General features: G+C 40.8%; 1 protein-coding gene across 4 annotated transcripts in view; it reads left to right on the top strand.

The window, feature by feature from the left end:
- The window catches only part of SORCS1 (sortilin related VPS10 domain containing receptor 1), a 308,841-nt gene that overhangs the window by 236,649 nt on the left and 44,498 nt on the right, over positions 1–27,694 (top strand). For all 4 annotated transcript variants that reach the window (XM_069796931.1, XM_069796930.1, XM_069796929.1 and 1 more), the window contains exons 9-16: positions 3,345–3,524; positions 7,960–8,106; positions 14,825–14,927; positions 15,401–15,477; positions 16,711–16,802; positions 17,816–17,923; positions 18,945–19,062; positions 20,824–20,954. In XM_069796931.1, coding sequence (XP_069653032.1) covers positions 3,345–3,524; positions 7,960–8,106; positions 14,825–14,927; positions 15,401–15,477; positions 16,711–16,802; positions 17,816–17,923; positions 18,945–19,062; positions 20,824–20,954 — 956 coding nt within the window. The remainder of the gene's footprint in view (positions 1–3,344; positions 3,525–7,959; positions 8,107–14,824; positions 14,928–15,400; positions 15,478–16,710; positions 16,803–17,815; positions 17,924–18,944; positions 19,063–20,823; positions 20,955–27,694) is intronic.

Here is a 27,694-nt window from a genome sequence, read left to right as displayed (position 1 = left end):
AGCTTCTTTCATGCCTAAATTCTGTTTTATCTCCTTCAGCTAAGAAAGAGGGGCCAAATATGGTAAACAGTACTACGCGACTTATGAAATTGAAGACGGAAATACCAAGCTTTTTGTTTCTGCATGTCACTCTTCCTAAACTGGAGGGGTGCGAAGGCAGGCAGCTTTGGCAGGTGATACTGCTGCTCAGGCAGAAATGGCCTGCAGCAAATCAAAACTAAAGTATTCTTCTTGTTGGCATTGGTAGCCTGGTAGCCAGTTTGATTAAAAGCCTAAATGAACTTGAAACTCTCTCCCATACAAGAAGATGCCTGCATATGTGCATACAGGTTGTGTTAACCCTGTAAATGGTCTTTACTGAGACCTGTTAATTTCTGCAGGGATGTTGGCCAGTGGGTTGGTACTGCCTATTCTGTACCACAGCACCACAATGTGGGCTCTGTCACAGACTCCGTAATGTCATTCATGATAATCACCTCAAATGTACACACAGGGTACATTCACTCCATTTTAGACCAATGCACTGGGCAGACATCTGTGATACTGAAGCAAGCCAAGCAATTTCTCTTTTAAAAAGACCTGCCCTTAACTGGTGCTGGGCTGAATACTGATGGGATGGGTGCATGTGGTACCTCTGTTTTAAATTCATCACCTTCTTTCAACCTCAGGATACACGTCCTGATGGAAGAAGCAATAACCACAAAAAAAATCTTAAATACAGACCTTAAAAAGAGCTGACAGTCCCAGTAATTGACAGGATAAAACAGGCATTACACATCCCTGCTATTTATCTTGCCAGGAAGAAAAGTTCCCTGACCAAGTGCAAAAAGGGCAATTGAAGCATGTTTAGTAATTCAGAAAGCCTTGGCCTTTAGTCATTTGAGTAGATGCCTGATCAAACCCATGCACAGCATCATGCTCTTACTTTTGTCTTTGGAAGGGCAAGAGGGACAGATAGTAGAACTGCATATTAATGTACTTCCAGTATGTGCTGGATCAGAGAAAGGAAAGCTCAGGCTCTCAGTAGGCAGATGCATGGGGAGCCACTGAAGATGACAACGACTGTTTGAGAAAGATGCTTGGCTTCACTTTCCTGTTCTTCCCTTTCCGTAGGGAGGTGAAACAAACATCTGTTGTAGTAGTGGAACATGCAGTGAAGCTCTTGCTCCATATCAAGACAAAGACTGTCTTTTTGTGTTATTGCTCCCCCCAAAAAAGCAACCCCCACTCTGAAAAAAGTAAAATAGAAGTTAATATGATATGCTGATTAATTTTAATTTTCCCAATGAGGAAACTAAAATTTCCTGATGTTGGTCAAAGACCTGTTTGATGCCCATATACTTACTGATCCCTTTCTATCAAGGCTTTGCATTGTTACTGTGTCTATTGGACAAGGCCATATTAAAAGGAAAAGTTAATTGATCCCCAAAGGCAAACAGTTGGAACACTATCATTTTTTACTTTCTGCAGTATGTATATTATGCCAATTCTGTCTCAATCTCCACTTCTCCAGGCTTAAATTCCTTCAGCCTTACTGGGGTCTTCTTTAGACTTGCATCTAACAGCATGATCTGATCAAAACTCAGGAAGCATCTAGTGAATAAATTATTTGCTTCTTAAGCATTCATGAAATTGCCTTTAGTTTTCCCTGGTATAGTCTTACTTATTATAGAGAGGTCTACCCATGTGTATATGGACATATGCAAAAGTTTAAACTTGAGATTAGAGCTGTGCTAGCCAACGTTGCCTGAAGCACATTGGAAACACCTACTCATGTAGATCTACCAGCAGATTGACTAGGGTGACAGTCTGAAATAAGGACCCTCTGACAAACAGCTGCAGCATTAACTTCTACTAGCACAGCTGGAGCTAAGAGAGGATATCTATACACAACCACAATTAGTAGAAGGCAGTGGGACTTATATTGCCTTTCCTGTTGCCTCAGGATTTAAGCCAATGTGTTCCTCCACAAAACCAGCCCATCTTCTGGAATACATTTTTCTCCATCGCAAAGAAGCAAGTAAATCAAGTGAATATCCACTCCATCCTCAGATCTGAATCTGGATGAACAAACAACTGTTCTGAATCTTAACTTCATGGTGAATCCACTTTCAAATTTATAGATTAGATTTCTTCATTACATTATTTTTCATCTTTACATTACAAGGCTCCATCTGGAAGTGTTAATTCCCCCTACAAAACCATGAGAAAGTGAATTGTTAAAGGCTATTATTAACAAAAGGAAGAAGTAGCATCAGCTTCCAAAGAGTATATTTTCTGATAAAGTTCCCAGTTTTGCATATAGAAAGCCCTGGCTGAGATTCATGGAAGCAGAATAACTTTGGGATATCTGCCCAAAACAGACAGAACAGCTGAATCTTCTGGGAATCAGCTGGTGCTAAGAAATCTGCATTTCTTTTCCTACCTCCACAGATTTTTATGGCACCAAAGAACTCGGGATGCCTGTGCTGGGCAGATAGAGCCTGGGAATTTCATTATAACAATCGCTCTCGGTGGCTTTTTTCCACTGGGTAATAATTTCTCCAGGCATTGAAAGAGGGAATCAGGTTTAATAGTTTCTGCTTTTTCTTTAATTATGCAATCTTTTCATTCCTTCCTGCCTGCTGTAACACACAGAACAAACAGACTAAAACAAAACCTTACTCATAACACTAGTGATCTAACTACAATTCTGCTCTTTACATCTAGTGAGGGTTAGGGTTGTCTTTCTGTTACGTTTCTTGGGGGAGTGTTCAGCACAGTGGTCCAGGCCCTTGGCTTCTAGTCAACACTGTCATTAGAAATAATAAATAACAGCAGTACTGGCTGCAGATGTTAACCCATGAGATTCTCCTTGTATCAGTTCAGAAACTTGGTTTCTGAATGCTAGGCAAGAAGCAGGTGTTTCAGATGCTGCGTTTTTCTTCTTTTTAAAAAAACCCCACATTTTTAATATCTGTGATTCCACAGTCACAAGTGGAATCACTCAGATGAGAAAAAAAGTGCAAACTAAATAAACACCACCCCCACCACCCCCAACAAAGTACTCATTAAAATGACAGTGTTGGTGCAAGGGGGGGAAAGTGCTGCTGTATAACACTGTACTGCCAATGTAAATGTTCAGTTAACACCTCATGAGTTAATTACTGCTTTGAAAATTGGCAGAAGATAGCTAGGGTAAAATATTCCTGGATGGGATTATCTGCTTACAGGAGCGTTCTCTACAGTTTCCGATTAAACTCCAGCCTAAATATATCCCTTGCTCCACCACAATTGCTTTGGTGCCCTTGGAAATGATGGAGCAGAGGTCCCTCTAGTAACCTTCCTCTCTTTTCTTTCCCCAGGACATGCATGTTATCAGCACCGATGAGAATCAGGTGTTTGCAGCTGTACAAGAGTGGAACCAGAACGACACATACAATCTGTATATCTCTGACACCCGAGGGGTGTACTTCACCCTGGCCTTGGAAAATGTCAAGAGTAGTCAAGGGCTGGAGGGGAATGTGATGATTGACCTCTATGAGGTATGTCATGACTCCAAATATCTCATTGCTATCTCAGGAGCTCACGTGATGCCAGTACCATTTCCTTCTTGCACATTAGTCTCATAATATGCGTGTGAAGAGCAGAGCCAAAAAGTAACTAAACACATGGGTTTACCCTCCTTTTGCTTAAGGGCCTCAGTGCAATCCGCTGAGTTTCAAGGCCAGGTTTTACACAGGTGTTGAATTTAGGCCCAGCCTAATACTATGAACAGGTTCACTGCTGTATTCTCCTGTAGGTTCTCAGGTGAGCTCATAGGTCTTTCATGCACAGGTAGATAGGCATCGGAAGATGCAGTGGAATAGTTCATTCAATCCCTAAGAGGAACCCTTTAAGTTTCTCAGCCAAAGTCCTCCTGACCAACATTGGTCCAGCCTATGGCTTTAAAAGCTCCCAACACTCTGAATAGCATCAATCTCTAATTTTTGTTGCATTTCTGACAGCCTAATCTCTTGTTTTAGAAGTAAGGAGAGACAACAGTTTTCAGCTATCTTTGTGACATTTCTCAGCTTGGACTGTTCTGGGACCTGAAGTGATTTTAGATATGCCATCTTGGGCTATCTCATGAGCATGGGCACTCTCCTACCTCATTTCGATGTCCCTTTTACCCCCGAGCCTTTTTCTGACAAGTACATTCTGCCTAAGGTACCTGTAAAAAGGCCAATTTACATTGTCTTTTATGACAACTGATCCTAAGAATAGGACTTTTAATGTGCCCTTGTACTTCTCTTGCTCTGCTGCCTGTTTTACTCTTGGAGACAGCACTCAACTAAGTAGAAATTCAGTCCTCAGCTGCTGTTTTGAGGGTCAGCTTCTTTTTTCAGGTCTCCGTCATGGGATTTTCTTACCATTTAGAATAAAGACGATGAACTAGATCTGAGTTCCTTTGAAAATGAAGATGCTTCCCATATTTGCCCATCACCAGCTGAATATTAGCTCTGCTATGTAGTTTGCCTTCAGCTGCCCTTTACTTGGAAACCACCTTGAATTGCCCAAACAGAGAGCCCTAGTGTTGTACATAAATACACATGAACCGTAGGAGGATGGGCACTGGCACTTCAGTCATTTGGAGATTTTTACCATTAATCTCTCTGCAGCACTGGCAGCCCATGGAAAAACTGTTGCCTCTTATTACTGTCAGCTTGAGAAGCAGTTTCACTGCATTATGTAAAGGTGTCCTACATCCCAGGGGGGAAGAAAAGCCTTTGTTTTGTTTTATTAGGCTGACACCACACAGTAACCTGGATTGAAATTGATGGAATCAGACTTGTAGCGTCATATCTGCTGATTATCTAGATAGAAAGAATATTGGCTGACACTGAACCTGGCACAAACCTTCCTTTCAATTTGATGTTCTAGCTGGAAGGGAACAGAAAGCCATCCAGCGTGATTCTCCCAGTAGGGTTGTTGCAAATGATGAATGCTTTAGGGGTAAATGGAAATGAAGACGAGAGAAGAAAAAAATGCATAGATAAATTAAAAGGAAGTGGAGAGATTGCAAAATGAGTCCTTCTGTGGTGACAGCAGAATATTTAGAAAAGCAAGATTATTTGAGAAGATGCCAGAGAAAGACCTGTTTAATGTGCACGTGTCTGTATGTATGTTTGTCAGGTGTTAGAATTAAGTTCTTCTGGTTGCATTGTAGTGAAGGTGTTTGCGTGCATAGATTCCTAAACTGTTTTTACATCAGGGATAAATCTGCTCAGTGCTGCTCAATGGGGAATTGCATTGGGCATGAAGAGAAAATAGAAGTTCTTTCATGGTGCCTCATCATGTTCTCCCTTCTCTTCTCCTGTAAATCATCAGGAGCCTTTCACTCAGAGATTGTTATTTCAGTGTGTGGACTCTTCTGCTGCTGGACCTTGTAGAGGATGAGACCACTCCTAGAGGGACGCTATTATCCCCCTCTGCATGTTGGACAGAGCAGGGTATGAGAATAGCTCTCATCTCCACCACCTTCCAGTGCCACTTCATCAGTAGCACACTGGACTCAGCATTCAGTGGGTCTGCAGTCACAAAACGGCTGTCCTAGAGACCATCTTCTAGAGCAAGGGAAGAGCAAGAATCACTGGCCATTGGGTCTGAGTGCCCTTTCTAGTTTCTGCACCTCTCCAGTGATGTGGTATGGCTCTGCTTGGTTCCGTAGTTGGACTGGTCCGCAGCAAGACAATCCTGCCTGTGGGAATCCATGACTGAAGTGATAACAGACTGTAAGGAGATGTGTCTATAGCTATGGTACTCTGGGACTTATTTTTTTTTAGCAGTATGCATCTTGGATGGGAAGTATGTTTGACATATAAAGTTGGTGATGGGGAGTGAAGAATGTGTTTTGAGTTGTGTGAGTGTTTTGTATGAATCTTTCTAAAACTGTAGATAGCATTTGTAACTGCACACAATGCATTCGGGGCAGTGAGGATTGTCTACAATGCCTGTGTGGGAGCTGATGGAGTGCTTTTCTCTCTGACCACTGGTGGTCATACACTTACTTGCATATGTCTTTCTCACTTACAACGGCATGAACAGCAGGGATGAACAGATCAATGTGTGTGTCATGATTGTGTATATGCAATAGGTGTATCTCTTCCTACTGACAGCACACAAACATGTTTAGTGCGTGTGGTCTTTTTTTTAAGATAAAGCTGTCTGAGACTGACAGTATAAGTTACACTTTGCTTTCTCAGGAAAGGATTCTGAGTCCCAGACCATGACTAGAATCATAAAAAGAAAAATTCACAGGATTTCAGAACACATTTATCACCTGATATATAAAATGTTCTTTAATCATTTATGGCCAGCATTTCACAGGGACTATATAATACAACTATTTCAGGACAACAAAGAAAAGTACAAATGGAGCTATAGGCTCTGGCCTCTGGTAGTAAAGGCAGAACTATGTTATTTTTCCAGCCCTCTCTATTCATGCAGTATCACTGGGAAACAGAGTACCCTTGTCTTTTCAGGGTGCCTTTCTACTACAACAAAGAAACCCTGAATATTTAGTTGGGTGGGATGAAACAATCCAGCTAAGAAATTGAAAAGATTATCTTTTTATGCTTATATCAACAATAAATTAGTTAACTACTTAATTTAAAGACTATTGCCTATTATAGCAAGTCATGTCTAAGTCTTTACATAACTTCAAATGAAATTCAGTGCCATTGCTCAAGCAGGGAAGTGCTATTTGGAATGACTAAGTACACCAATGTACTGTACCAATGCACTGTACACTAGTAGTCCCACAGCATGTGACTAAAAGTGCAGTAAGGTCCTATTCACTGGGAGCTGTAGCATCCAAGTCCAGCCACATAATTAAATCAGTTGAGCTGGAACAAACTCTGAATCTGCTGTGTAACCATTTGCCACATGATGCCATTTAAGTAATTTTTATGAATAAAAAGTTTTGATGAATGATTCTGTGTACTAGTTCTACATCATAAGAAGAGATGGGTGGCTGACTGAACAGACTTGCTGTAAACCAAAAAGTTTCTCACTTTCCCCCTCCTTCTCCCGACTTCACTTTTTATTGCAGCACTCACATTGCAGAATGACAGCCTAACAAATTCATTCGCAAGCTGCAGCAGCTATTGGGCTATTGATTTTCAGTGCGCTGAGAAGATGGGAACATACTGCAGTGTGAGTTGTGGTTTGAGGTTGACTTTTTTTTCTCCCCAATAAGACACTTTTGGGCTTGGTTCCAATGTGAGTCTGTTAGCATCACATCTTTACAAAACCCTCCTGCAGGTCTATGGAGGAAAGCTGTTGGGTAAAACACCAGGAAAAATAAAAGAATGAGAATCTCATTGCTAGCTCTATAACTAGCATTCTGGGTGGCCTTGTTTGAGTCACCAGTGCTTTGGTTTCCTCAAAACACGAAACCATAATAAAAATACCTCTGTGGCCCAAGTTATCCTGTTGAAACACTGATGATTATGAAACACATTGGGATCCTTAGATGAAATGTCTTAGGCTGTATGAGAATACAAGCACTGCACTGCAAGTTTATGTGTGTGTTATGATTTTCTTTGCAAGACCATAATTTCTGCTGTTTCCTGCTACTGGAGTGCAAGAGGCAAATAATTGCCCTGTGCATATTTTGTCTTTCAGGGGAAAGGATGCCTACACAGTTGAGAGGTTGTCACTTTACGGATAGTGCCATTGATATCTTACCATGTTCCTGTGCTTATTCTGAAACATAAGCTTGCTTTTCCATTTGTCACCTTTCCACCTGTGATGGTCTTATCTTGTCCCCAGCACCTCAATTTCCCTTCCTTTCATGCTCCTTGGCAATTCTTGCCCTGACATCTACCACACTGACACAGTCACCGGCTCCCTGTTGGGTTTGACAGGGCAAGAGAGACACGTGCACAGAACCTGTATTGGCTTGATCTATTTTTCAGCCATGTCAATTTTTCCTAGGTAGCAGGGATAAAGGGAATGTTCTTGGCTAATAAGAAGATTGACAACCAAGTGAAAACTTTCATCACCTACAATAAAGGGAGAGACTGGAGTTTGTTGCAGGCTCCAGACACTGATCTGAGAGGAAACCCCGTTCACTGTCTCCTGGTAAGTACCTGGAGGGGAATTTGGGGGGTGGTAACATCCCAGAACAATCTTTTTCTACCAGGTAACACAAGAAGGAGAACGCAGCTCGTCTCTCCATGCGGTGTATCTCTTGGAGGGAATACTGCATATTAAAAGTGCAGTACATCAGGCTTGGGCTGCCAGGTGGTATTGCAAGAGCTGGCATCGTAATTTAGCTTAATTTAATTTAATTTCTGGAACAAAAGGAAGCATCGTAGATCAGCTTCCTTCTGCACAACTAATGGTCTCCCCTTAAACAGCAGGTGAAGCTGGATGCCGTTTCTGCGCAGTTGATTCTCTGGACGCTAGATGGGAGGAGTGAGCTATTGTAGCTCGGAAACTTTCAGGGACCTAATAACTTGAGACAGGCTCAAAGGGAAGGAGAGCTCTGATTTCTTTCAGGCTGCTCTGTTGGCAGTATTAATATTTATCATTTTCTCTTTGAGCTTAGAAGTGAGAATCGACACATTCATCCAAATATATGTGTAGCTATGTGTTGGGTGTATATTGTATCTATCTCTGTACTTAGTGATATAGTTCAACATATAGATAAGTCTTTAATCATCATTATATGCAAACAGTTTCCAAGGGTGAAAGTGAAATACAAGCAGTGTGAATAGAATTGGAGATCTCTGTCAAATTAGAAAGCTTAGACTGATCTCAACATATTTTTCAACCAATATAATCCATACATGGTAGTGGGATAATACTCAGAACCCCAGCCTTTGGGATTCCCAATAGCTTTTATATTATGCAAATTCTAACATAGTTACAGGCAGAATCAGGGGCATTATTTAGACTGCTCTTCCTCCTGATGTCTGGTACCTGCATGTTGTTTCCCATGAGAAAAAAAATGTTGTTTCCCATTTTGAGGCTGTAAGTTTTTTAGAATCTTAATCAGTATTATATTTTGTACATTGTGGTAAGTATCTGAATGCTGCACTAATCTCTTAACTGAACGCCATGCATTATTGCAAAAGCAAAGAATAAATAACTTGATATTGAATTCAAATAGTTGATTTTTTGATTAAGCCAAAATGCAAGCCTTTCATTTTCTGTCCAGTTTGGAAAAAAAAAATAAAATAGGGAGGACTGGGGGCCAAACAGAAGAGTTATATCAGAGCGTGACTAAATTTGTTTGGGTTTGTTTTCTTCTTCCAAGTTTTTAAAAATTGTAACTAAGGGCATTTTTTAATTAAATCTTTCTATGTGATGAAAACCAAAAAGATGGCATTCAGAAAACTTTGCAGACATAAAACAGTTGAATTTTTTTGGAAGGAGCTATGTGTAGAAGCCTTTGTGTTTCAAATAGACTGTAATCTAGTTTTAACTCAAGTGAACATATTCGGTAAAAAACCCATACCTTGACTTTTCCAAATTATGTCTAATTTTATCAGAAACCCAAGATTTTTATTATATGATAAGATAGTGTAATAATTTAGGGGGCTGGCAAGGCAGAAGAAATAAAAACCATGTGGACAAGTAAAATAATCAAAGTAAACATTATTTTTCCATAAATTTTAAGTTTGAGTTCTGAGACAAGGTCTTTCTTGGTATTGTTGTGCACTGATCAAGAGAGATCTGACTTGCTGTTGTGGTTATAAATGAGCCAGAGGTACTGCTCTGTGGGGTCCTTATGGAACAGTCGTTTGCAGGAACTGTGTATTTTATATGCAAGGGTATGCTGCCACTGTAGTTATCCACGATATAGTGGAAGTAGTCATATGACTGTGTAGAAACCAGGACTGGATGGTTCTTATGGAGAGAGGGGATTATGGCTCCCTTAAGCCTTCCCATCCATACTGTATCTACTACTATACTCATGGGCACCTGAGAACACAATTCATTTCATTTAAAATTAGACCAGATATGCCTGGACAAGCTGGAATTCCCTTGAGGGTGGTAAACTTGAACAAGCCAGGCAAGGGGTCATAAGCAGGGGCAGAAGTGTGGGCACTTGTAGGGACACGGTGATAACTGACCCAGAGAAGTTCTTGTTTCTCTGTGGTTTGCATTTACATCCTTGTAGCTCCACTGTGCACAAACCACTATTTAAATACTGGTTCATTTTTATTTTGCTCTCTATGCAACCATGTACTTGCTCTGAGAATTGCTTCCACCTGTGCAAGCTCGATGTAGGCTTGTCATCCTGTTCGCACTGAAAAGCAACCACTTCTTAAATGGACTGTGAATTGGGCTGGGGTGGGCATCTCAGATCTGTGGGCATCCGTAGAAATTGGTCCATGATTTCAGGGTGGTAAGGGACAAATGCTCAATGAACTTAAACTGTGTAGCTCAGTCTTTGCCCTTCCAGAAGGAGAACGGAAAGGAACTTAGTCAGCCCTTCCCTGTGATAAGACCAGAGGAATGTTTAGCCATGTTTATTTTTCCTCTTCCCTTTTACATCAGGTAAAACAGGCAAGAGGTTTATTTCATTGTCTGAGCTGTCTGAGTACTCCTTCATGCTTAGGTTGTCACAAGCTACAAGAATGGCAGCAGAGCACAGATCATCAGCTGAGCATACAGGGTCTCAGGTGGTCAACTTGCAAATTTGCAAGAAAGCAAATAGATGAAATCTGAACTAAACTGACTTGTTAGGTCTTCTACAGGAACAGGCGGTCTGCCTGCAAGAGAAAGGGAGGATAGCGGTACAGAAAATGCACCAAACCAACAAAGTAAAATAGCAATCCTGCAAGAGAGAGACAAGCTATTTAAAAATCTGATTTGAGCTTCACACTTAATGGTGGGGGAAGATGAAGGCAGAATATGGAATGCAAGCATTCAAGAAATGATAGAAAAGAGACCACAGACGTTGGAAGTGGTAGGCAGATTTTCAAAGCAAAAGCACTGGAAATGTACATGTCTGGAAATATGTCAGGGATCCATAAGGGCATTCTGCTGAGGGAAAACGTGGAGAAAATGAATTGTCCCCTGCTCTGAGGCAATTCTGTTCCTTGCCAATGTGACATAGCTGTAGTATTTAAACTGTTCACAAACTTCACTCGCCTCTTTAGCCACATTCTGTGTACCCCTGCATCACCAGAAGTTTTACCTCCTTAGGTCAGTTGCTCCTTTTCCTTCTACATATTACTGTTCCTGGCATGATCCTGCTTTTCTTTGGCATAGCTAAATGAATTCTTAATAGTCTATTGTACATCTAGCTTAGCTCCCATCCTTACTCCATGGCAGATACTAATGCTTTCACGCTGCTGGTTTTCAGCATAATTGTCTCTAGCAATAGCTTGGGGCACAGCAATGATGTATGTTCCAGCTTGTTGGCAGAATGGGATCTACCCTTTCCCAGAGTGACAGGATGGTCCCTGGCCTGCAAGTGCAATGCTGTGTCCTCTGTGCATCTGGTCTTTCAACCTAAACTAAGGGAGAGTTAATGCAGAAATGGGTACATAGCAGCTAAGTTGGCAGCTAAGAAGGTTAAGAGGGAATCTGCTTGAAACACAAGGCGAGCCAGACGGAACCATCTCTCTACTGACAGTACGCTTGAGGTGTTTTTTTCTCAAAGCAACTCAAAGAATTTCTTTGCATTTTTTGTGAGATGGTACTGAATAATGAACATGGAGGAAAGCAATGAAATTCCATCTAATCCCAAGGTTTTATTTTTCTTGTTTATACCACTTGTTTTCTAAGCTGAATACAGTTAATCTTCATAAAATAGCTGCCAAGGTATTATATCCCAAAGATGCTGGTTTTGTTTGATACTTATCTTGTGCTGTGAAGTGGTTAACTGAGGAGTAATTCTATCTATCTTGCAAGTTATGGGCATCTGTCTAGGAGAGTTAATCAATTAGCTTTCAAGGATGGTCTGGTGGTTAAAACACAGGGCTGAATCTCAGGAGAATCTTGATTCAATTTTTAAGCCTATCTCCCATTTCCTTGGGCAAGTTATTTATTTTCTCTATGCCTGCCTTCCCCAGACATCTGTTTATTCCCTCCCACATTTTGTTTGTCTTGTCTATGTGGATTATAGGGATTTCAGGACAAAGACCCTTTTCTCGTGAGAGGGGACATTCATGCCATCTGCTACAGAATAATTTAAGCATCTAAGTGAGGTGTTTTGAATACCTCTCCTGGAAGTATTTATCTCTTTTCATTGCTCCTTGCTATTGCAGGTGAGCAAATACGGTGATTACCCCCAGGTTTGTGAATGATGTTTAGCGTCATCCTTGTGTTATAATACTTTGCCCCACTCCTGATCAGGGGCAGCCGCTAAGAGCTGTTTTGTATGTGTCATGCCACTGGAGGCAGTTCAGGTGGGCTTTGCAGAACAGCCAAGAAGTGGGTTTGTGGGTATTTATGAGAAATTTTACTAAGGACTGATGAGCCTCCTGAGAGGGAAGCATGAAAGTGCTGCCTTGAAAATATTAGGAAGCAAGTCATGAACTCCAGCATGATTGTAAGAACTATGGCAGTGAACAGAGCAATGAACCATGTCATTCATGCTTTATCTTCTACCTAGGTTGTAAATGCTCCATGGCAATGGTTGTCTTTCCCTTGGTGTCTGTGCAGCAGCTAGCACAGCTGGGTACTAGGCAATGACAGGGAACCCCAAATTTGGTGATTCTGATGGCAATAATGATTTCAGTATCCTGTTGGTAACAAGAAGGATAGAGACAATTGACAGAAATTCTAAAAAAACAAAGCTGAGATGTCTGTATACGAGTTAAGCTGTGGGAGATAGAGGAGGAACACAAACCAGTCTGGAAAAATATTTGTCGATGAACTATATAAGGATACAGATGGAGAAAGTGTACATCAGGGATGGAGAAGAGAATGTTGCCATGGTAAGGATGCGAGATGGCCGGGGCAGTAACTTTAGGTGTTTGGCTAGAGTGGAGAGGTTGGTTTTTACACTATATGCAGTTGTCACTAGAGACATTACTGCACTCCAACCAATATGAAGTCACTTAAATACCATTTAGACAGGTGACCTGGCTTTTAATATTTCAGATATTTATTCCATTTCTGTGTACTCTATCTGTGAAATGAGACAAATTTGAAAGAAAACCTCTGCTAACACAAAGATTTGAGTCTAACGAGGTCTAATCTGTCAGAGTAGGGAATTGGCTGAGTTGCTGCCATTAGCTACCGTCTTCAAAATGCTGAAGTGGGTTTGGATTATGTTAGTTTAAAAAAATATGTTCTGTATTTAGTCTTTTCACAACGTATAAAAATGTAAAAGGAAAGAATTCATGCTCTTGCAGTGCTTTTCCACTTCCTGCATGCATGTCAGCTCGATTTGGTTTCCACTCCCTCCTTGTGCCCCCAGGCTCCTCCAGCGGCTGCCCTCGCAAGCCTGTCAGTTAGAGTTAGGCTGCTCAGTACATTCCCCTTGGCAGGTTGTGTTCCCTTCTGCACAGCCCATGTCCCCTTTTCCTGTCTCACATAAGTGAGAGCTCCCATCCCTCCTCACCACCCTTATGTGCCTTTGCCAAAACCCCCTGCCATTCTCCACAGGGGGATTTTCATTTCAGAGTCATAAACACCTACTTTGAGATGGGATGGATAAGTGATCTTCCTCCAGTGACCTGTGGAGCTAGGTTTTCTGCAGAGGAAGCCTACAAAACTTTTGGGGCTGCAGACCTAGCCTTTAGGCAGCTGATATTAGACAGAAAGACCTGCCACCTTAGAGCCTGAAGTTCCTTCTGTATAGCTTCTCTTGCTCATCTTCCAGAGCCATGCAAGCTGAAGCATGGGCTTTGCTGTATTTGTGTTCCTGTGTGATGTCCCCCTCTATTGGGTCAGTTTGCTTCAGGTTTTCTCGCCAGTATTTTTCCGCCTCACTTCCCTTAGCATGTTTCATGAAGGGCTTTTCATGAGGTTTGGAAGAAAAAATACTGAAAATAAAAACCAAGAGAAGGCAAAAATTATCAGAAATTTTCAGAAATTATCACACTACAGTTTTGGAGGGAATTGTAATGGCAACTTTGGAAATCTGCCTCTCTGTCTTACCTTCTTGCTCAGCTGATTTATTCTGTACCACTCCTGTCTTATCTGAGTACCTGACATACAAAATCAATAACAGGTGAGGTTTCCATGATGTGTTTGTATTGAAATCTCAGAGGTCACATCCAGAAGGGGCAATGAAGCATTGTTTTAAACAACTTTTAAACTAACACTTTCCAGTCCTGGTATTTCTGCTTGGTGCAGTGCAGAACAGAGTCATGTGTCAAAAATACTCAGAGTCAAGAAGTAGTATGGCACTGTCTGAATTACGTTGTTTCTCATGGCTAATTAGTGGTGACTCAGCACCACTTTGATAGGGTAATATTGCTTCTCGTTGCAGAGATAGCTTGGACACTGCTGCTCTGAGAGTCACTTCATCATATCTGCAGCCTTTCTTGCTTCTTAAGAGAGCTGGGAGCCAGGGGAGCTAGGTAGTCCTTACCGTTACCTGCCCTTGCAAGCCTGGTTGCCTCCTTTGTGGGTACAGCCCTAAAGATCTTGTCCTTGTGAGAGGGTTTCAGCCTAGTCTATCAGTTTCCTGGTGAGAATGGGTTGTGTCAGAAAATGATCCCTCTCTCACAACAGAACCAGGACAGTGGCCCTGTCTTTTTAAGGGTGGCTGAATGCAGCGATTAGGAAGTTATACGTAAAGACACTGTATATTTCTAACCCTGTAGAAATACGAGCATGCATTTCATGTTGTGTCTGCTTTTCACTTTTATTTCCCCTTTCTCCATAGCCCTATTGCTCCCTTCATCTTCACCTGAAGGTCTCAGAGAATCCCTATACCTCAGGAAACATCGCCAGCCGAGACACTGCCCCCAGTATTATTGTAGCTTCAGGTATGAAACATTTAAAGATTGCCTGTGTATGCTTTGCAAACACTGACAAAATCTTGAGTTTTTGGTGGGTGTGGAGGGTGTTGAGGGACTTGTGGGGTGTCACACCACCAGTATTAGGAAGGAAGGAAGGCTATCAATCAGAAGTCCTTATGGACCTTTAACTTGTCATATGTTTTTTAAGGAAACTGGCCTTCAAGACCAAGGAGATCACTTCTAGTCCTCTACTCCCGTGAACATAAGATTAAAATCAGGGCATTTCCTTTGCATATGGAAGTGTGTAGAGCTGTATGGATTGGATCTTTTATATTTATTTTCTTCAAACTGAAAGTCTTTCCTTTCCTTTCCCCCTCTTTCTCTTCCCAAAACTAGAAGTTCTATAATTGCAAAAGGTAAATAAATACATTTACTCCCCTGATTTGCTAATTCTACTGTTTCTTAGAGTGTTGCATCACTAATCAATGCTCGTCTTACAGGTAATATAGGTGCTGAACTATCAGACAATGACATCAGCATGTTTGTTTCTTCTGATGCTGGGAACACTTGGAGAAAGGTAAATGACAGGATCACAGGTTTCAATACTATTCATAGGAAATTGTCATAAAAGTAGATTCAAACTGTCACTGGGTTTTTGTTTCTTTTGGTTCAGAGTAGCTTTTTGCAAATCTTTACAAAAGGGTGAATTTCTCTTCCCTTCTGAGAGATAGAGAGATGCTCAAAGAAAAAGACTGAATATGTAGTTAGACTTCATATAACCAAAAATTATTTTTATAATTCTACTCAAAGTTTGACTTCAGTTTAACCCCGTAGCAAGGAGAACAGATTAAAATATGAATACTAAGAAGAGAGAATGTGTTCCCTTTTACTGTTGTACATGCCTTGTACCGCTCAAACCATTTTTCTCTTCATCCACGATTATACTTTCCCAAGAATCAGCAGTTGCACTGGCCTACTTTCCCTCACTCCATGTGGGACTCATTTCACCTAAGTTCAGTTGTCCAAAGTTCAGTGTTCATATGATTGAATTATTTTGCCTTGCTCTTAACCTAATGGAGAAAAAGACAGAATTCAGTTCATCTTGTTCCAAAGCTACCTCTCTCTCCATTAATTGTGGAAAAAGACTGGATGATGAAGTTAAATCAAGTTCCTAATATTTAGTGGCATCCCATCTGTTTACAAAGCATTGCTACCCTTTAATGTGTTTATCCTCAGAACGGGAAGTTCTATTATTCCTCTTTTCTGGATGGGATATCAAGTCATGCAGAGAAAGAGTAACTTTCCCACACTGACAGATGCTGCTATATAAACTAGAGAGCAGATGTTTGCAGAGACCCAATACAAAAAAAGACACAGGAAAAGAAAATCTTTTTTGATATTCCAAGAATCTAATTATTTTACAGTGTTTGATCAGCCCTCATTTTTCCATCTCCATCACTTATGTGAGATAGGGCCAGATACATGCAAACACGTGAAGTTCTTCTTTAAACAAAAATCTGTCATCAAAAGGAGGGAACTTGTTAATCCTTGCAAAAATTCATGTTTCTAACTTTCTGTCAAGCAGAGGCAGAATGCATTTTCCAAGGACCTGGAAAAACTAAAAAACCCCCAAACCTGCCAAACAAGAAAAAAACCCAACCAGGAACTGTCTCGGTACAGAATGTCTTCCTCTACTCCGTAACTTCCTTAAAACATACCTATCCTCTGTCATGATCATACTTAAAGAACTATGATGTTTTCTTGATACTAAGGAAAATAGATTTAAATATATGCTTTTTTTTTATTCCAGATCTTTGAGGAAGAGCACAGTGTTCTGTACCTGGATCAAGGTGGAGTACTGGTTGCCATGAAACACACGTCTCTGCCTATCAGACATCTCTGGTAATGACTCTGTGCTAAATGTCTGCCGTCCCTCTTTTCAGATGCCAGGAAGTAGGCAGTTAGGCTCCATCCAGAGTCTTCTGTAGCTACAATCTAGAAAATATCAGTTAAGACACTGGCAAACATTCACTCAGATAGAGCTAAGAAATCCTGGCAGTTCCAGTTTACGTAGTTTCAGCTTGGACAGATCTGAGATATCATCAATGTAATTCCACAGCTTTCCTGGTTTACCACAACTTGGCTTCTTGAGTTTGGTTATTTATGTAATACATATCTGGATTATGACTTTATCTCTTATTAAGTTACCAAAGTACTCTTTATTTTCCAAATTATTGATGAACTTGTCTTCTCTGTGGCAGGCAGCACTTACGAACGAGAATTTTGTTGAATAGATTCAGGGTTATATAGCCAATAAAATAAAGGTGTCCCCACTAGGTAGCACTCTTGAGTTTGTGTGGTAGGTAGAATATAGTTTTGTGCTGTTTTCCATGATTTGCTTCCACTACAGTCAGTGTCATATCAATATCTGAAACACACAGATGCAAGTCTTAAGAAGTGGTGAGTGGTTCCAAACTTTCACTTAGACCCACCACAGGGAAAACTGCTGGTCAGAAGAGGCAAAGCTCTTGTGCTCTAGAAATCTAACCTCCTTAAAATGTCTTATGTTGGGAACCCAAAAATAAGATGGTCAAAATCACTTGTTTATTTTTAAAAAATCCTAGCCCTAGGCTACATTTTGCCCTTAAAACATCAATCTCTAACATAACTTTATTAGTTTCTACCACTTAAGTACTGGCCATGGGTTAGTGGTATAATGCCAAACAAGCTTGACCAATGCTCTGATTTATGATGCTTCCCCCAAAAATAGTTATTTAAAGGACTAAACATGCAGTATCCAAGAACAGGAGCTGCTTCTCACTTCTCCATAGCAGCTGTAGTGGACTAGAGAGTCTCTTCAAGTAAAGTAGGAGGAGAGTAAGGAAAGAAGACACTAATTCTGCTTTCTCCACTAGGTTAAGTTTTGATGAAGGGAGATCTTGGAGCAAGTACAGTTTCACATCCCTCCCACTCTTTGTAGATGGAGTTTTAGGGGAACCTGGAGAGGAAACTCTCATCATGACGTAAGTGAGCATGCCATCGTGCTACTGTTGATGGAAACTGCACCATAAATATCTTATGAGGGTTGTTCGTTACATAATAGCATTTCTGGTTCGGGACCAAACCAAGTACTATCTGAAGGCAGGAGTATGCAGTCTTCTGTTGCTAAATCATCAATGTTTATTTGTGATATGATTGAGGGAATGACAACATGGTTCCTTGCAAGCTGCAAAAACATTATCACTTAGCTTATAAGCATGAAAACTGACTCCTCAAACTGAATGTGGTTTAAAGTAGAGTGGCTCTTGACAGATGAATATTTGAAAGAAAAATGGTGGGGTATTTTTATAACTGTGTTTTTGCTGCTACTTTCTTTTTTTTAAACTGAAACACAGAAAAATGAAGACATTCTTTTGTAAAAATGAAAGACAAAATGTTGCCTGGAGGCTGACTCATGAAAAATTATGATTAGTTTCAATGTGGTATGCCCAGTTCTGCATAGTGCATAAATCTGAATTCAACCTGCCAGAAACTGTGACATTTTACATGAGATCAGATTTGCAAAAACAGGAGGAAAATTCAGTTTTGGTCAGTAAAAAAATGGACTGACATGTAATAAACAGAGTATGTGGCTTGGAAACTAACCTGAGTTAATAAAGATGTATGAAGAATGTTCCCTTCAGGTTCTGATTTTAATTTGTGTGGAAGGGATTCCCAAAGCTTATAATTGAGATATCAAACTCCTATAGGTATAACTGTCTCCAGCCCCACGTCAAGTCTTCTCTGTATAGTCATTTTGGGGATTGACGTAAGTGGGAGGCTCTTGATCCACAGAATAAAAGCTACGTGCAGTTTTTAAGAGAGTTGTAGATACTTAGCAGCCTAAGTTTCACTTTCAGTATGTCAATCAAGTGAAAATCAGTAGGACCGGCACTCCTAAAACAATTAATCTCTGTTGGAAATTCGTAGGTGACTACCTCTGTAACTACCAGACTCCATCTGGTGCTACCTTTTACTGTATGCTCTTTCTGCTGTATTCTGTAGAGTGTTTGGACATTTCAGCCACCGCTCAGAGTGGCAGCTGGTGAAAGTAGACTACAAGTCCATTTTTGATCGGAGGTGTGTGGAAGAGGACTACAGGCCTTGGCAACTCCATAGCCAGGTGAGAAGCAAGGAGGCTGGGATCTGACCTGAAGTAGTTAAAGATCAGCATGATCCAATGTCTTTTCCTGTTAGTTTGGTGTATCAGATTGTCCCTTACTGGATGGGTCTGTTTTGTAACATAGGTGTGTTAGCCTCGGATTGCGCACTGTGAGCCCCAGAGGATGAACAGCTGCCTTTTGGGTTTCATTCTCCATGCAGGCAATTAGCTCAGACTTATTCAGAATTGAAGAATGCAAGAACAGCAGAAGCACTGTCACTGAGAGAGGCCCGAACTTCACTCTTACATCTCCCATCCAATTTCCCCGTCGTTACCTCCTTTCTCTTCCTTCATTTTTCTGTGTCCTCAGAGCCAGTGTCTTAAGACCCTTCTAGTTACTTTCACACTTGTTTCTCCATACTCCTGCCCTCTTAGCCTTATTTCTTACTCACTTGGTTTCATCCTCTCTCAGTAATGGTACTTCTGCTGTGGGTGTTGGGTGCTTTATTCCCCAGTTCGCTGTGCTCCCATGCCCTGTCCCTTGCATCCTGATTGCAGCTGCTGCATCACTCCCAGAATCATTGCTTAAGTGCCCAGCAAGGTAACGTGCTCCGCACAGTGCCTGCGCCTGCCTTGGGGCACCTTCCCAGCTCTGCCAAGTTTGACACAACAGCCTGTGTTATATCAGGTTAGAATAAAATATGGCCCAAATTCTGTGGTTATATAAACACCACAGGATCCACTGAAGTCTAAAGCGAAGCACCCATTTATATCATCAAAGGTTGTCTTTCTGTATATATCTTGCTGGGCAAGAATTTAATAATGAATATGAAATGAAAGTAGCTTGACTCAGACTAGCTGCTCACACAAGGCAGAACTCTACACTAAAAATACCGGTTATGACTTAGATCTTTAGATGTTGAAAATCAGTACAGCTTCCTTGAAATTCAAGGAGGCACAGCATTTTACACCAGTTGCCATTTGGGCCCTTCTGTTTCATGGGCAAATCAAAGCTATGAAAAGTTTCTCTTTCCTACAGCGATTTTCACAGCATAAAAGGTAACAAGTGAGACCCCACTGTATTTTGTTCTTTACTTTCTTGTGCTTGCATAAGCAAAAATGCCAAGGATTTTGCAGTATATCTTTGAGGATGTTGGCTTTGGAGCTTGCAGAACTATTTTTAGTTCTTCCAGCAAATTTGATTTGCTTTCCATTGAGATTACAAGGCTGAACCTTGTTCCGTAGACAGAAATATTTAGCAGGGTGCTGAAGATAGGAGTGAAAAAACAAAGATGTTTTAGCATCCACATAACAAGTCAAACCCTGTAAAACTGGAACTCATAGTCCGTGGAAAGTATTTACATATGCACAGATTACTAGTTTCTACTTAACAAAATATTGCCAAAGAGATCAGACCAAAGAAATAGACCTGCTCTGTGTCTCAGATTGCAGAGGGATCAGACTGTGTTTTCAGTTGCTGTGAAACCTAATCTATAAATGAGAAATGGGCCTGGATCAATTGCTTATTGGCTTTGGAACAAATTCAGAGCTGAATCAGATACGTAAGTAACCTCAGATCATTTCTTAGTGTGTATTGGAAAAGCTGGTTTAGTTTCAGTTAAAGCTTCAGTAGCTTTAATTAGCTCCAGTGTACTGACAGGGCATTTGACTTCTCATCCTCTTCCCTTGAGTCACAGCTCCCATTGCACAGGCTTGGAAAAACTGGGTGATACAAATAGCCTGGTGGGTGTTAGAGAAAGATATTTTTGGTTTTGTTTCCAGGGAGAAGCTTGCATCATGGGAGCAAAAAGGATCTACAGGAAGCGCAAGTCAGAGAAGAAATGCATGCAAGGAAAATACGCTGGGGCTATGACCTCGGAGCCATGCGTGTGTACAGAGGCAGACTTTGATTGGTGAGCAATGGGGACAAGAACTGTACGCTCTCTACCACACCTATGCAGAGCTCACTAGAGAGGCTATAGGCTTGCAGAGAGTGTAAATTAATAAACATAGAAGTAGCCATAGGTTGCTGCGTGATAGTGCAGGTATGTCAAAAGAAGGAGAGGTGGAATAGATGTCTGTAGTCTGCTAAGTCTCCCACAAAACTGATGCTGAACAGACCATTTTCCAGGTCACATCTGAGCTCTGTGCAGCATTAAGATGAAAGGTCCATTTAGTACATGTAACCTCAGCAATGACCAGGGGTGGCTGTGAAAGTAGTATGTAAGGCATATGTAATGTGTGTAAAAAATAAAGTAAGTTCTTCATACAAGCACACACGCACAGATGTATATATGTGTAAAAGTAAATATAGGCATATGCAAAGTAGGCCTTCAGCTTCTGGAAATCAAGTATCAAGGGAATTCCTGGGTCATTTGTTATATCTTGGACCATCATGTTTGATAGTATCCAACAGGCATTGCCTTCATTTTCTCCTCTGCTGTATGCTATGGGAAATAGTGTCCATTGGTGAATTATGAACGGCATAATAAAATGTTCAGCTTCTAGTTTCATTTCAAGATTCCTGCTGACTCACAGCAATTTGCACAAAAAAGTCAGGGAACCACATTATTGAAATCTCTCTGTCACCTGTTTTCTCCAAGTCTGAGACAGTCCTGAATATCTCAGAAGAGAGAAATGGTGGCTCTTTGGCAGTGCCAATAAACCCCCTTTGTGCCTCACCCAGCTAGATCTATGCCATGTTATTAATTAAACCCAAAGTCTGTAGCATGCACCCTGAAGAGGTTCATCTCATAAATATTTTGTTTCTTGCTATGTGAGTTCACTCCAGGACCATGGAAATTTACAGTGTTTCCCTTCTCACCCTCACATAACTGTAGTTATATCAATTTTTCTATATAAAATCACAGAATCACAGGAGGCTTTTCCATGTGTCAAAAAAAGTAAAACCTCTTGCACCAAACAATAAAAATTATGAGCATACTTGGCCACTGATTCTCTGAATATGGTTTCCCGATGATTTCCCAATTTTCCAGTGACTCTTTGTTAGGGAGAAGATACCTCAGTTCTGTGTGTAGTTCATCATTTAGGTGCCCAGAGGTCCTGGATTTCAACCATTTAATGTATCTCTAGTAATGTAAAAAAGATAGCAGCCAACCAGACAAAAACATGAATAGGAAGGAAATTCCCTGAGGATTTTGACCCTCTTGTAGAGTGTGCAGTTACAAAACTGTGCCAAGCTCATGCCCAGGCCCAAGAAAGTAACTGATGGGATTGACTCGCGGTCAGTCCGTTAGTTGTTAAATCCCTTACACTCATAAGGGACACGCACTCATGAAACACTTCTGATAAAAATACGCTTTCCTTCCAGAACTTCTCTCTCTCTGTGAATGTATGTTTTTATTTCATTAAAATTGACTGTGTGGTTTGCTACTACAAAACTTTGTTGCTAGGTACAGAACGAAAGTACCACAGTGACATTTGCTGGGGAAACATGCTTTTATGTCTTTTATGTTCACTTCGAGGAAACTTTCTCCAAAAGGTCTGCTGAGTTGTGAGAGAATCTCTAAAAGAAAGCTTGGGTGGTTGGGGATGCACAACAGATGCTCACAGTTTACACGTACCAACAAGCCCCCCTCAAATCTGTTGGAAGAGGCAGAATTAGGACTTGGCGAAAGTCATCTTGTTAAAAGTAGCCTGAGAAAAATACCCTTAAAAATACTGGAGGTCTCTGTGCTGAGCTGACTGATAGAAAGCCCTCCTGACCTAGGAGGGCCTTCCTCCTTCTGACAGAATCAGTTTTGGGTTAGAGACTGTTGTGATCCCCTCCAGTTCTCTCTGCACCCTGCAGAAGTTGGTCCAAAGAGACATTTGGAGGAAAATTGGTGAGTGAATTCTTCCTGTGAAAGGACGTCCTCTGTGGGGACCTTCCTGCAAAAGGAAGGAGCACTTTCATCATCCTCATTCATGACATTTCAGCAGTGCTTTTGAATTCTCTGTTTCTCTTTTTTGCTGGGCAGGGCTCTTAACTGAAGGAGATTAAAGGGGACATGTATTCCCAAGGCAGGGAGAAGCCCCTTAGCTGACTGCACTTGATTTTGCAATCTTGAAATAAACTGGGCAGCTTTTTATATTAACATCAACGGTTACAGGACCCCGTCTTGTATACAGAATTAAAAAAGACAACAATCCCTGCCCCAATCAGAGTAGGACTTTCTTTGCTGTTCAAATGCTGAATTTGTATGGGGAAAATTTTATTATCTAAGCTTGTCAGAGCTTGGAGTAAAAAAATGTATCTGTGTGGTCAGGTAAAGTGAAAAAAAAAAGTATTATTGCTGTTAATCCTGCAAGTGCTTCTTTATCAGTTCAGGGGAAAAAAATGCCAGTTATAAAAGACATAAAGATTTTATAATGTTTTTTTCTCCTGGTCATAGAACTCCAGGTTCCTTTCCAATCTGTATTCAGCCCATGGTAGTTCTTTCTCAGAGAAAAGGGCACATTTGTTTATTGTTTTACACAGCAACAAAACTAAGTGACATTAGAAATGACTGTAGTTCCTCTAGCCGCGGGAACCTGAACTCTTCTGACAGTAGACATCTTTTATCATGGGCTAGAACCAAAACTAGTGGGGACAGAGGGCTGAAGCAGTAAGCATTCGTTCTCCGTGCAGGGGCTGAGGCTCACAGCCAGAGGGCAATAGTGCTTCAGGAATAGGGGGGAATGGAAATGCGCAGAAGCCCTAGGCAAATCTGTCCTAGCAACGGCCTAGAAACGAGAATGTCCTTCTTCATTTAATTGATTTGGGTAAATGGATGACACCGTTATACTGGTGTGTTATTAAAGCATTAATTTACCTGGTTTCCTTACATTGTGTTCCTTCCTGCCGTTTGAGCATTATTACGGCAATATCTCTTCAGTGGAAACACCTCCTGGACACAGATGGAAATCTTTGGTGGTGTTCATCCTTCAGCTACCTGTCTCCCAGGTCCTTTAATAGAAACTTGGAGTTAAGTGTCTCACTGTCAGTCCTCCCTCTGAACCCACTGGCATTAATACTGAGGGCTTCTTCTATCAGTATTCCCATACCTCACACGTTCGTGGGAAGTAGGAGCCTGTTGGTACTGGTGCTAGTGGCTTTGGGTAGCCAGAGAGGCACAAAGGAGCCTTAGTGCAATTGAGACTCAGGTCCATTTATTTCGCTGATGATATCAGCAAGGGTCTGGCTAGCTCTTTTTTATTGTCTGGCACTTAAATTACAGACCTGCCTGATAGGTTTAGTACTTATGCTAAAACATCAGAGTCCTGCGTCATGAGAAACTGTCCTGACAAACTGCAGGGAGGCAGAAGGCAGATTCTGAATGTGATTTAGACTCTGTTGGCTTCTTGTGTTACCACTCATTGGTTCAGGCAATCATGCAGGTGCAAGTTCTGAAATACACATACATTTGCACCCTTGGGTTAACTAACTTTGCTTTGTCATTGAGGTAGGCTTGATTGGCTAACAAGTAGTAATTTTGAATGAATTTTTAGTTCATTTTGAATGCTAGTGGAAAATGCAGACTCACTATGCAAAGTCCACGGTGCATCTCTGCATCTTTAGGGGCCTAGATATCTACCAGGCATGGATTTACTGGAAAGATTCTGGGGATTTTAGGTTCCCTATTAACATAAGCTGGTATAGCTTGACTCCAAATACTGTGATGCAATTATAATCATATGCCTTCATAGAGCCATAATTCAAACTGCAGCCAAATCCATCCTTCTCTGAGATAAATCCCATGTCAGATCCTGTAGAACTGGGAAGCAAGCACAGCTCCCCTTTAACACAAATCTACCCTTGCATCATAGTTCAATATTAGACAATGGTATTAAGTGAATAAAAAGATGGTGAGACTTTTCCACAGCTGTGGCCACAGTTTTTTTTTTTTCCACAAGGGCTTTTGGAAACTGCAGAACAAAGGTGACTATAATCACAGATACCTCAATTCTACCCCATTTAATGTCTGAAAAGTTTGCAAAGCACAGCATACAAAACCACAAGTAGCATTTTCAGTTGCTGGCATAGTTGGCCTTAAGGTGAAGCTGTTAGTGTTGAGGAAGTCCTGTGGTTACATGTTAAGTCATCTCTTCATTTTTAGGAGGTATAAGCGTGGCTATCACTCATCTGACTTTACTGGTTTTTTTTCTATATCTTAAAACAATGGGATTTTAATAATTTCACATGCATTTACAGTTCCTCCCTGACAGTATGTTTTTCAGGTCTGTATTCAAACTACAAATTTCCTGAAGGGATTTCTTTTCTTTTGATTATTACCTGTGCTGCAAATAATCTTAGATTTACCATGAGCTTTGAGCAGGGATACAGAACTTCTGGAATGAATTCATATCTGTCTCTAACACAGAGAAGGACTTGAAATCCTATTGACTAAGACAGATAGGATTCTGGTTTAAACCAGTAAAAGTGGCCAGGGTAAAACCATCATCAGTTAGAGCCACAAGATAGGCTGCTGATAAAACAATCCCTGCTGCTAAATGCTCCACTCTTTTGATAGGTATATTATATATTTCACCTGAGTTCTTTTCAGGCAGGCACAAAATATCATCAATGTATGCAAATTCTAATTCCCAGTTACCAGGCAATGACTCGGCTAGCTGATTGCAGTCTAAAGCTGATGCCATCCCTCTGTCCAGATTTTGCTATACTGGCTTGCGCTATGGCAATCTTATTGATGCTAATGCTTGTTGATTGCTACAAAGCCTGTTGTGCCAAATTGTAGGCAGCAATTTGTTGTCAGCATCAGTGTTCTGCATGCACCAGCCTGTAGCCAAGGAATTCATTAGATTCCAAGACTGTGGAGGTGAACGAGCGGCTGGTGCATCTGTAGAGAGATGCGGAACAGCAATTCATGTCATTTACTGGGATGATATTTCTGTAGGGCCTTAATGAGCCAGGCGATTTGCAAGCCTGAAAACAACACTGTGAAACTTCTGTGCTTAGAACTATTTCTGCTGTGGAAAATACTATGGTTTCATTCTCCTGACTTTGAGAAATATGGTCCAGGTATAAGTCAAACCTAGTTAAGTCAAGCTTAGCTTGTCCAGATGTGCAGGTACTAATAGGAACCAAAATTATGGCATGAGTCTAGACACCCATATAGTAGGAAATCTCAGACTGATACTACTGCATCAAATTGGACTGTGGGTACTGATCCCCTCTGAGGCAGATTTCACTGTATTATTTTGCTTTGTTTTCACCTAACTGATTACAGGACATTGTGTGTGTACAGTGTTACAGCTTTTTAATTAGTGACACACGATAACTTAGGAATACAGTGCTGCAGAGTGTTGACAAATGAATTACAAAAATATAGGAGTCCCACTTGTATGTAAATATTTGTTTTCTCTAAGCAAATCAGAATAATGTTATTCTTCATTATAAAGTGTATTCTGCAGCTATAGTGTTCTTATTCCAACAAGGATGATTAGAGAAGCACATGGCAGGGTGAGAATAGGCTGGCTGATGCTTCCAAAGCAATTAAGCAATATTCAGTCACTAGCATCTGAGTAAATAGATTGATGAAAATCCAATCAAAAAACTGAGGAAAAGACCATTTAGGTCATCTCCTTCATTGCTGTTTCCTAGAGTATGTTCTCAATTACTTGTAGATATCCCAAGTACCACAGCTGCCAAAATGTTCCTTTGGAACAGTCATGCAGTCTAATAGATGTTTAGGAGTTTTCCCAAGTGATATGCAGCTTTAATTTTCTTTTGCTTAATGTCATCTTTTTAATTTCTCCTTTTTTAGATTACCTCAAAACATTTTATTTTCTTGATTCAGAAGGAAAAGTTGCAGGCAGGAGTAAAAAGTGGTGACAAAGTTCTTCTCAATGTCCTGCTTTTGATAACAAGTTTAAGAAATATAACAAAAATAAATTGAAAAATATGCTCTCCTTTTTTTTCCTTTGTCTCATATTTTACATCAGTACCAGACTTCTTAAAATTGTTTAATAGTGATGCATTAAATTTTTGTTTTAAGCCATCATGCTTTGGTCCAGAAAGAATAAAACATTAGAAAAAAGTCTTCATTATGTTAACAATTCTTGTTGTTGTTAATATTATTCTACAAATATCATTGATTGCACTGCTGCCTATTAGAACGTGCTGAATCCAGTAGCCTGATAGAGGTGAGGCTTCTGCAGCTCCATGTCCCCTCACCCAAGCAGTAGCAAGGTTGAGCATTTTTTCCTGGTAGGCACACATATGCATTGTATGCAGAGTACATATGTGCATATGTACACATCTGGTGACACAGATTAGCACAAACAGAAAACAGCACTAGCACAAACACCAGTTGCCTCATCCTGTTCCCCTCTCTGGTTAATCAAGATGAAATCCTACTTGTGGAAAATATGTGTGCTAAAAACATACATACGATATTGATCCCACCAGTACTTGGTCTTAGAAACCCAGGTCTGTCCAGTGTCTGGCCCCTGGATGCCTTGTCTCCCCAGTTGCCTCATGCACACACATGCATACGTGTAATAGGTCTCACGAGCAGGTCCAGACCTATATGGCTTTATACCAGTAGTCAGTCCCCAGACCTCTTGGTCTTTCCGATAACCAATTCATGGACCCAATGTCCAGCCCAGACTTATGACCACCTCAGCACCTAGCTCCCAAGTCTTTTATCTT

The sequence above is a fragment of the Haliaeetus albicilla genome, chromosome 11, assembly GCF_947461875.1.
Source record: "Haliaeetus albicilla chromosome 11, bHalAlb1.1, whole genome shotgun sequence".
Lineage (NCBI taxonomy): Eukaryota > Metazoa > Chordata > Aves > Accipitriformes > Accipitridae > Haliaeetus > Haliaeetus albicilla.
The sequence above is the reverse complement of the archived record's forward strand: the minus strand, read 5'-3'. Positions and strand labels throughout refer to the sequence as shown.